General features: G+C 38.0%; 1 protein-coding gene across 2 annotated transcripts in view; it reads left to right on the top strand.

The window, feature by feature from the left end:
- Nucleotides 1-3,507: 3,507 nt before the first annotated feature.
- LOC107868005 overlaps nt 3,508-11,501 on the top strand; it is a 25,905-nt gene continuing 17,911 nt past the window's right edge. Inside the window, exon 1 of one of the 2 annotated variants that reach the window (XM_016714541.2) lies at nt 3,508-4,022. In XM_016714541.2, the coding sequence (XP_016570027.1) occupies nt 3,720-4,022 (303 nt within the window). In that variant the 5' untranslated portion in view covers nt 3,508-3,719. The remainder of the gene's footprint in view (nt 4,023-11,501) is intronic. The other variant, XM_047411832.1, reaches the window with a different exon arrangement.

The raw sequence follows: 11,501 nt of genomic DNA, 5'->3' as shown, positions 1-11,501 counted from the left end.
ATATACATTTTAAATCAGTTGCTCAAGTATCATGCCAGTACATGGTTAGTTTGGAATCAGTTTTGATTCTAAGCACCGTGTTACGACTAAGGGGCAGCCTCGGATCGTGACATTAGCCTTCCTTCTTTTTTATGTATAGTACAAGTATATTTTTGCCCCTCTACACCTCAAATATTTTTAAACTTTTCATTCTCATTTATCTCTCAACTTCTATTTCTGTTTTTATTAATTTTTTACCTTAACTTTTTTTTAATTATTTGTCTCAACTTTTATTTTTTTTATCTTTTGTCCTTTTTTCCTCAAACATTATTTATTTCTTTCTTCTTTTTTTTTTTTTCAATTTATTGATCTTAATCTTTATTTTTTTTAATTTTCTATCATTTCTTATTTTTATTTTTTCATTTTTCTCAAAAAAAATTCTCATGTTTGTTTTTCTCAATCTTTTTTTCTTTTTTTAATAATTTATTCTTCTATTTTTTTTCTTAACTTTTTCTTTTTTTTTTGTCTTTTTTTCTCTATCTCTTTTTTTTTATTTCTTTATTTTGCTTGTTCTTTTTTCCCTTATTTCTCAACTTCTATTATATTTTGCTAATAAATAAAAGATTCGATAATCTTTAAAGAAATCTTTTTTTTTTTATCATCAAAGCAAATTTAAGGGCATGCCTTATTGTTAGGAAATCCTTTGGGATAAGTCTTGTCTCTAAGGAGAAAATTATAGAACAACTCATAAGTCAAGACACAATATGATAGTGCAAGTCCTGCTTGTGTAGCATAACTTGTTGTTTGAAAATCCTTGAGTCATAAATCAAAAAACAATGTTGTAGTCAACACTTGTCCATTGGGCGTAACTTGTTCTTTTGGGAGGTGCTTGAGCTAAGTCATTGTCTTAGAAGCAAGACTAATAGAGCATCACATAAATCAAGACATAATATGATAGTGTCAACTCTTGTCTATGGGGCGTAACTTGCCGGCTAAGTCTTGCCTTTAAGGCAAGAGTTATAGAATATCTCATAATCAAAACATGATATGGTAGTGTCAACTCTTGCCAGTGGGGCGCAACTTGTTGTTTGAAAGTCTTTGGACTAATTCCTCCCTCTAAGGCAAGAGTTATATAAAACCTCATAAATCAAGACATAATGTAGTAGTGCCAACTCTTACCAATGGGACATAGCTTGTTGTTTGAAAGTTCTTGATTTATAAAGCATCTCATACATCAAGACACAAATCTTATTCATAGAGCGTAACTTGTTGTTTAAAAGTCCTTGGGCTAAGTTTTGCCTTTAAGTCAAGAGTTATAGAACATCTCATAAATCAAAACATAATGTGAAGTGTCAACTCTTACCCATGAGGTGTGACTTGTTGTAGGAAAGTCCTTGGATTAAACTTTGCCTCTAAGTCAAAAGTTATAGAATATCTCATAAATCAAAACACAATGTGGTAATGTCAACTCTTGCCTATAGGGCACAACTTATTGCTTGAAAGCCCTTGATCTAAGTCTTGTCTCAGAAAAAGTTATAAAATTTCTCATAAATTAATACACAATATGGTTGTGTTAACTCTTATTCATGGGACATAACTTGTCATTTGATGGTCCTTGGGCTAAGTCATACCACTAGGACAAGAGTTATAGAATATTTCATAAGTAAAAAACATAATATGTTGGTGTTGACTCTTGTCCAATGTACGTAACTTGTTTGCAAATTCTTGGGATAAGTCGTGCCCTGAAGGCAAGAGTCGTAGAATATCTCATAAATGAAAACATAACATGCTAGTGTCAATTATTGCCTGTGGGACATAATTTGTTGTATGAAAGTCCTTGAGATAAGTTTTGCCTCTAAGGCAAGAGTTGTAAAACATCTCATAAATGAAAACATAGCGTGGTAGTATCAACTCTTGCCCGTGAGGCATAATTTATTGTTTGAAAGTTCTCGAGCTAAGTCTTGTCATAAGAGTTATAAAACATCTCATAAATAAGACATAACGTGGTAGTGTCAACTCTTGCCCCTGAGTCATAATTTGTTGTTTGAAAATCTTTGAGCTAAGTCTTACCTCTATGGCAAGAGTTGTAGAATATCTCATAAATGAAGACATAACATGGTAGTATCAACTCTTGCCCGTGGGGCATAATTTATTGTTTGAAAGTCCTTGAACTTAGTCTTGCCTCTAAGATAAGAGTTGTAGAACATTTCATAAATAAAAATATAACGCGATAGAGTCAACTCTTGCCCGTGGGACATAATTTGTTGTTTGAAAGTCCTTGAGTGTCTCTAAAGTAAGAGTTATAGAACATCTCATAAATCAAAACACAATGCGATAGTGTAAACTATTGTCAATGAAATATAACTTCTTGTCTGGAAGTTATAAGTCTTGCCTCTACAATATGGTAATGTCAACTATTGCACATAAAATCGAAGAAAAGAAAAAAATAATAAAAATTATGAAAAAAGAATACTTTTTAAAAAATCAAAGAAAATAAAAAAAAATATAGAAGCAGCGAGGGAAAAAGAAAAAATTAAGGTTGAGAAAAAAATAAAATAAAAAGACAAAACAAAAATAAAAATTGAAAAGAATTTTAAAAAAGAGAAAAAATAAAAATCAAAGAAATAAAAAGGAAAAAATTAAAAAATAAATTGAAGTTGAGAAGAGAAAAGGAAGAGAAAACAAGAGTTGAGAAAAACTAAAAAGAAAAAAAAATAAAGATTAATAAAAATAAATTTTTAAAAAAATAGAAGTTGAGAGGAAAAAAAAGTAAGTATTGAAAAATACTAAAAAAGAAAAAAGAGAAAAAAAAAAACGATAAAAGTTAAAGTAAACTAAAAATGAGAAAAAATAAAATTTGAAAGAGTTGTTTAGAAATATTTGAAATATTAACGGACAAATAGATAATTGTATTTTATAAAGAAAAGAAAGAGATTAGTTTTACAAGACTATTCTTATAAGGGATAAAAAATTAAGCCACGGTGATTTATGTAGTTTAGCTGATAAAAAATCTCCGATGAGTAGGGGTGGACGTACGGTATTTAGTTTGGTATTTTTAAAATTTGGATTCGGTAATCAGTATTTGAGCATCGATACCACATACCATACTTATGAATATCCGTTCGATAATTCAATAATCGATAAATTAAATTTTGGTTCGGTACGGTATTTGATTTTACCATATTAAAGTTGGAGAAGTGCAAATAAACCTCAAATAGTATATTTAATTGAAACCTTATTTAGTATTCTTTTTATTTCTTTTTACGAATATATTATTCAGTTTCAAGAATTTTTTTGGAGTGACTAATACTATTTTTTATTGGGTTGGTTATATGTATATTATATATATAATATAAATTTGATATTCGGTAAATACCGAATACTAAATAGTATTAATATCTTGAACCAAATTTAATTTCGAAAATTGAAATGTTAAAATTTTACTCCCAAATATTATACTAAATACCAAATTATCTAACGCTAATTATTAAACTTTTCGATTCGATTCGGTAATTTGATTTTTGAGATTTTATGTGCAGCCCTAGCGGTGAGAGGTGATATTTCTAGAAACTTGCATAAATTTTCCGGGCTATTATTGTCGTCCACCGAAAATTATAAAAATACCAAGCAGGACAATCTAACATGGATCGTCCACGTGTCGCAAGTGCTACCCACCATCAACTTCCGTACAGATATACAGATCCAGTAGAGAACCTCTGTTAATTGGTAAGAAAGAAACAATGGTAGCATCCATGGGTTCGACGTCAACAAAATCTACAGTTTTACATTGCACATCATCTTCTAGGGAATTTGGATCCAATTTCAGTAGTGGGTTTCCAATAAAGGGCATCAGTTTACAGCTAAAAACCAGAAGAAACAAAGCTGGAAATGATGTTTGTTTGCTAGTATCTGCTACTACTGGTAGTAGAGCTTCCGAACAAAGCAATGAGTCTGGTGTTAGTGGGGGAAGATTTTACCTCAATTTCACTGGATTTCCATTCCCTCTTGGCCCTTTCCTCAATAGACGCACCATTAGAACTGAGGTAACCATATCATCTCTCATAATTTAGTTTACTTCTTTTGAACTGCATGCTTTGCTTTCATTTTAGAAATCCTTGCGTGTTCTCTCTCACAGTTTTTTCAGTTGAAGAATGGTCACGTACTTCAATGTGTTGTCGGAGTAGTCAGAGATCCCAGGATTGAACCTCACCGCCATCATTATCAAAAAGAATTTTCACGTGTTTGACCAATCATGTGGATATTCATTTTGACATGGGGCGACGATGATACTTACTCACGATCATGTTGAATTATATGACCACTGTATTAAAGGTTTAAGCCATTGTGCTTATGTTACGTTAAATTGTAACAACGAAGATAGTAATTAAGTCCTTGAATTTAAACTTTATCTACGAGTGGGAAAAGGCAAAGCGAATATTCAGAGGTAAGGATGAAAGGTAGTTCATTTTTCAAAAGTGGAACTAATTTTACATGGCTGAAATGGAAACAATTTAAACATTCAATTTCATATAAAAATGGGGAAATCAATCTATTTAGAGTAAATTCCTCATATTGTCACTCAACTTAGGAAAATATTTATTATAGTGATTTTTTTTTTTGTTTCAATAATTTCATCCAACTTTATGCATTTTTCTTAAAAATCAATAATTGCTAAAAGTGACTCAAAAGATGAGAGAAAAATAATAAAAAAAGTCCTGTAATTTGAATTTAAATTTAAATAAACCTTATTAGTTAACAATATGAAATATAAATAACCTTTCAACTATAAAACTTAGTGAGTTCAATTTTCTTTCAACTTCTAACTGCGATATTAAATTTAACGACTTTCACCAAAAATTACAATTAAAATTATTAGAAATAAGTTTATATGTACTGTGTTTATTTGGAAACGTAGGAATTCAATAATAAAATAATGTTCTATATTTAGTCATTTTAGGATTAGCCTTTATTTTTGATAAAATAGTTCAAGTTAGTTGTTAGTTTCTTCTACTCCAAATTATTGTCGAAAAAGAGATGATGAATTCCTGCAAATAAAAAACAAACAAACTAGGGTCTCTAGCTAGTAGAAGAACTATATGTAAATATTTTAAAGGATTTTTATTTAAAAAAATAATGGATATTAACGGATACCATGATAATAACATCAATCATTCACTATCAAATAAAATTAGGTGATTTTATATAACCATTTCGTAACTTAAAAATATTTTAATGTTTCAATATTGTTTTTATCCGTCTTGTGATATTATTTCAGAGAAAATTATATCGCCTCGTCAACTTGGCTGTTAAAACTGAATACATTTACCAATTTGGACAATAAATGTACTTCTTATTTATTTTCTTTAAAATATAACTACCTATTTTAAGCTCTAATTTAACATCTTTTTTCTTTTTAATTCGTTTTTAATATTATGATGTGTCTTTTTAAATTATATTATGCACTTATTGATAAAATATATTTAAAACTAATTTAAGAAGTACAAAAGTAAAAATAATTGGAGGCCTATTAATATTTCATGTAAAAAATAAGGACTATTTAAATTCAAATTTCAAACTTGATGGACTATTTTGGTAATTTTTTGAGTCACTTTTAATAATTATTAGTTTGTAAGGAAAATGCACAAACTTGGATGATATTATTGGAACAAAAAAAGGATAAATGACTTTAGTGGGACATTTTCCTAAGTTGAGTGACAATATAAGGAATTGACTCAATTATTTAGTTTTAGTTTCTGGCTCTACGCCCATTTACTGTCACGTTTTAGTTCAATCACTATAGGATATCTACTATTTGGAGTAACTACAGTTGGGTTCAAGTTGGGCATGTGAATAAAAAATGGAGGGAATGATTTGGAGGGAAAGTGAGCTTTCAATTTAGGAAAGTCTAGTTCTCTCACATTGGTGGGAGAAAGCAACCTTAATGTGTTTTTATTAAGAAACACACCTTCAAATGGATAGTGAGGCAAGAAAAAAGAGATGCCTCGCGCCATCGTCGTCGCTCGGTTTTGGCTTTGATTAATTTTTTGGTTAAAGTTTATTTGAAACTTGGAAACCAAGTGAAATGATGATCCAAAAATCCAATGGAAATGTTTCTCTATATATGTGGACGCATTTCGGACGCCATGCACAACGCACTTCGAAGGGACACAACCCTTCAAGGTAAAAGGCACACTGTTTTGCGCAGAAAAGTGACCTGTGCGCACACTTGGCGACTTGCACTTCGAAGGGACGCAACCCTTCGAGGTAAAAGGCATACTGTTTCGCGCAGAAAAGTGACCTGTGCGCACACCTGGCGACCTGCGGCTGCAAGTCCACCGGCCGCAGGTCTAGCATAGTCCGGGCGTAGGTGACGTGCGGCCGCAGGTCCAGCATAGTCCGGGCGTAGGTTACGTGAATGTTCAGAAATGATGCCTCTTTTCAAGAACCATTGCTTTCTTTTCGAAGGGACACCTAATGGCTATAAATACCTGAACTTTTCCTCAGGTATAGGAACGATTTTTAAGAGTTGAAAAGCATCATTCTTCTTAAAACTCTTTGTGATCATCATCCGTTGTGTGTTCGATGAATCTGAAAGTTTGAGGTACCGCTACCTTTAGATTGTGAGCCATTTTATCTTGGGAGGAAAAATTCTGTAACCTCGGGTACTTGAGGGGAATTAATTCCTTAAGGACACTCCGTGAAATTGGAGAACATGGTTCTAAACTTTGCTTCATCTTTATTTCTTTAAAAAGTTGATAAACATACTTCTTTGATAGTTCATTTTGATTACGGGAAAGGGCCTAAAATGCCCTTCAACTATCTAAAATGGTGCAAAAATGCCCTCCATCTACCTATTAAGCCTAAAATGCCCTTCTTGTCTATCCATTGGGTCAATTTTGCCCTTCTATTTAACAACTGCCTATTGAACCCACCTCATTTATGACATGACATATTTCTATTAGACAATTAATATTTAATTAAATTAATTAATTTTATCCAGATGGTCTTGATTCTCTAGGGGTCTGGTTTGATGAACCAGGCACTAACAAATGGATTTTCAACAATATACTAGAAGTTGTTGAATTAATTCAAGTTCTTTTGTTGCATGAGCCACAATACATCAACATCTAGAAGAATGAACTTCACCTTTAGCAATTTGCGGAAAGGAAAAACAAACCAGATTCACACTACATAAAATCAAGCTCACAGTAAAGTAACAAAATTAGCCAACCAAAACTCAAAAACCTAATAGCTGCTACTATCATCAAACATATAAAAAGCTAAACAGAACATATTGTCTCTCTACATATACAATAAGCTCCTCGGAACCACAAGTTGTGGCACCAGAACAACCTATTAGAACACCAATGCAACTTTGGGTGTCAAACTTACCGTGTTGGCCAATCTAAGTAACCTTCAAAATAGACATAACTTTGGCTGCCATTAAATTCCAAAACAAAACAATCAATGTACCGTTTCATATTCATCTGGATTTAACAAGAAAGAACACGGCAATAACTTCCTTAGATCATAATAAATTAGCACAAGATAATGAGAAAAGCCTATAAAGTATATCCACATCAATTATAAACAGGAAAAAGAAATTGAATCACATAAGAAAAACAAAAGGAAAAACAAAGCAACTTAACAAGGAATATGCTAATTCATATAAAGTAACAAGTAATTTGAGACTCTAAAACAATGAGACAATTAACATTTTGCACCAACACACAGCATCCACATCAACAACAACAACAACAAACCCAGTGTATTCCCACTTAGTGGGGTCTGGGGGGGGTAAGATGTACGCAGTCCATACCTCTACCTCTGATGAAGTAGAAAGGCTGTTTCCGAAAGACCCCCGGCTCAAGGCACAAGATATCACACAAACACATAGTAAAGCACAGAAGCAGATGACATAACATAAATACGGCACCCATAAGGAATATAAAACAGAGGAAAGCAGAGGAAAGCACACAGATTCGTAATAAGCATGGAACACTGAATACGGAATCATAACGGGAATAAAAAATAAAAAATAAAAAAACCCCCACCAAGTAATTCCCTACACTAGCGACCCAATCTGGCCCTACTCTTCTGCCGTAATTCGCGTCTTCCAGACCTTCCTATCTAGGGTCATGTCCTCGGTGAGCTGTAACTGTTCCATGTCCCGCCTAATCACCTCACCCCAGTACTTCTTCGGCCTACCCCTACCCCGCCTAAAACCATCCAACGTTAGCCTCTCACACCTACGGACCGGGGCATCCATGCCCTTCCTCTTCACGTGTCCGAACCATCTCAATCGTGCTTCCCGCATCTTACACTCCACTGAAGTCACACCAACCTTCTCCCGGATAGTCTCATTCCGAACTCTATCCCCTCGAGTCAGTCCACACATCCAGCGCAACATCCGCATTTCTGCCACCTTCATTTTTTGGATGTGGGAGTTCTTAACTGGCCAACACTCCGCTCCATACAGCAAGGCCGGACGGACTACCACCCTATAGAATTTGCCTTTAAGCTTGGGCGGCACCTTCTTATCACACAGCACCCCCGACGCGAGTTTCCACTTCATCCATCCCGCCCCAATACGGTGCGAGACATCCTCGTCAATCTCACCGTTACTCTGGATCACGGACCCGAGATACTTGAACTTATCCCTCTTACATACCTCCTGTGCTTCCAGCTTCACTACTACCTCGTTCTCCCGCCTCACGTCATTAAACTTACATTCCACATACTCTGTCTTGCTTCTGCTCACCTTGAACCCTTTAGACTCAAGAGTTTGCCTCCACATCTCTAATTTGTCATTTACACCCCCTCGAGTCTCATCTATCAGAACTACATCGTCTGCAAAGAGCATACACCACGGCACCTCCCCTTGAATACGCCGCGTCAACACATCCATTACTAACGCAAACAAAAAGGGACTAAGAGTAGATCCCTGATGCAATCCTGTCCGGACAGTGAAATGCTCTGAGTCTCCTCCCGCCGTCCTCACCTGGGTTTTCGCTCCCTCATACATATCCTTAATTACTCTGATATATGCCTGCGGTACTCCCCTCACCTCCAAGCATCTCCAAAGCACCTCCCTGGGGACTTTGTCGTAAGCCTTTTCCATGTCGATAAACACCATGTGCAGATCCTTCTTCCTTTCCCTATACTGCTCCGCCAACCTCCGTACCAGGTGGATTGCCTCCGTCGTCGAGCGGCCGGGCATAAATCCGAACTGGTTTTCCGAGACAGACACTATCCGTCTCAGCCTCACCTCGACCACTCTCTCCCAGATCTTCATAGAGTGACTCAATAACTTAATCCCCCTATAGTTATTACAACTCTGAATGTCCCCCTTATTCTTATAGAGAGGGATCATGGTACTCCACCTCCACGCCTCGGGCATCTTTGCCGTCCTGAAAATTTCATTAAACAATCCAGTCAACCACCTTACACCAGCCTCTCCAACGAACTTCCAAAACTCCACCGGTATCTCATCCGGCCCCGTTGCCCTACCCCTACGCATCCTGCGGACTGCCTGTCTAACCTCTTCTACCTTAAAACGTCTACAATAGCTAAAATCCCGACACTCCTCTGAGTGCTCCAGTTCCCCTAACACAATAGCTCTGTCCCCCTCGTCATTCAAGAGCCTATGAAAGTACGACTGCCATCTCTTCTTTATGTGGCCGTCCTCCACCAACACTCTACCGTCCTCCCCCTTAATGCACCTCACCTGATCGAGGTCACGACCCTTCCTCTTCCTAGCCTTAGCGAGTCTAAACAACTTTTTCTCCCCTCCTTTCCCCTGTAACCCTGCATACAAGCTCTCAAAAGCGGCCGTCTTAGCTGCCGTGACCGCTGACTTCGCCTCCTTCCTTGCTAGCTTGTACTCTTTCCTGTTTACCCGCTTCTCTTCTTCGTCCTTACTTTCCACCAACTTAGCATACGCCTCTTTCTTGGTCTCCACTTTCTTCTCCACCTCTTCATTCCACCACCAATCCCCCCGATGGTGACCGGCCCGGCCCCTAGAAACACCCAACACCTCCCTTGCATTCTCCCTGATGCACCTTGCCGCCCTGTCCCACATACTATCCACGTCCCCCCCACACTCCCACAACCCCTTGCCCGCCAACCTCTCCCCTATCTCCCACGCATTCACTGGCGTCAAGCCGCCCCACTTAATTCTCGGTCTACACTCCTTACTCCTCCTCTTTCTATTCTTCTTTATACCCAAATCCATAATCAAAAGCCTATGTTGGGTCGAGAGATTCTCACTCGGGATGACTTTACAGTCCTTACACAACGCCCTATCCCCTTTCCTAAGCAACAAAAAGTCAATCTGGGTCCTGGCTATCGCGCTCCGAAAAGTGATCAGGTGCTCGTCCTTCTTCGGGAAGCCCGAGTTCACCACCACCAGCCCAAAGGCCCTCGCAAACTCCAATAGGGTCGCCCCCTCTTCATTTCTCTCTCCAAAACCAAAACCACCATGCACATCCCCAAAGCCTCCCGGTAGCGCCCCGATGTGCCCGTTGAAATCCCCTGCTACAACAATCTTCTCCGAACTGGGCACGCCTCTCACCACCTCCTCCAAAGCCTCCCAGAACCGCATCTTCTCCTCCCCCTCCGCTCCCACTTGCGGCGCATAAGCACTACACACGTTCAGGGTAAACCCCCGAATGACCAACTTAATAGTCATCAACCTATCGTTGATCCTCTTCACCTCCACTACCTGACCTCTAAGCTCTTCATCTACTAAGATGCCAACTCCATTCCTACGCCTCTCGCTCCCAGAGTACCACAGCTTGTAACCATCCACATCCCTAGCCTTAGACCCTACCCACTTGGTCTCTTGGACACACGCAAGGTTGATCCTCCTCTTCCTAAGAATCTTCACAAGCTCTACGGACTTACCCTGAAGGGTCCCTATATTCCAAGACCCAACCCTCAGCCTACCGTCGCTATCCACACGCCCCCCACTCCCTCCCCCTCGGCCCAACCTTGGCCTCCCGCCCACTCCCGCCCTCTCCCCATCCCCCGCCCCCACCACGGCCCCACGCCCCAACCCCCTCGGACATGACCCTATCCACCCATTACCACCCACAGCCACAACTACCCGACAGTATAGGAAAATATAAAGATGAACCCGGTGACAGTATCAAAGCAGCAGCAAGGAAATACAAAGCTCACACACATTCAAAGTAATATTCCCGAAATAAAACTAAGAAACGACCACAGCAACAGCAACAACAGACAGCAGACAAGGTACAGGGGCTACTACGAGCAAAATACTAAGGATGGAATATGAAATAATGAAATAAAATGCAATAAGGATGGAATATGAAATAATGAAATAAAATGCAATACGAAATAACGAAATAACAAAGGTTAGAAGTCACCGGCTTTCGCTTGGAGCTGCGGCTGCTGGAGACGGCGTAGCGGTTGCAGACGGAGTTTCGGCCTGTTGGAGACCGAATTGGCGGCTGGAGACCGGGCGGCGGCAGGTTGAAGGCCGAGGTGGGGGGGGGGGG

Source organism: Capsicum annuum, chromosome 4 (assembly GCF_002878395.1).
Source record: "Capsicum annuum cultivar UCD-10X-F1 chromosome 4, UCD10Xv1.1, whole genome shotgun sequence".
In the NCBI taxonomy this organism is placed as follows: domain Eukaryota; kingdom Viridiplantae; phylum Streptophyta; class Magnoliopsida; order Solanales; family Solanaceae; genus Capsicum; species Capsicum annuum.
Note: the sequence above shows the minus strand (reverse complement) of the source record. Positions and strands in the feature narration are given on the sequence as shown.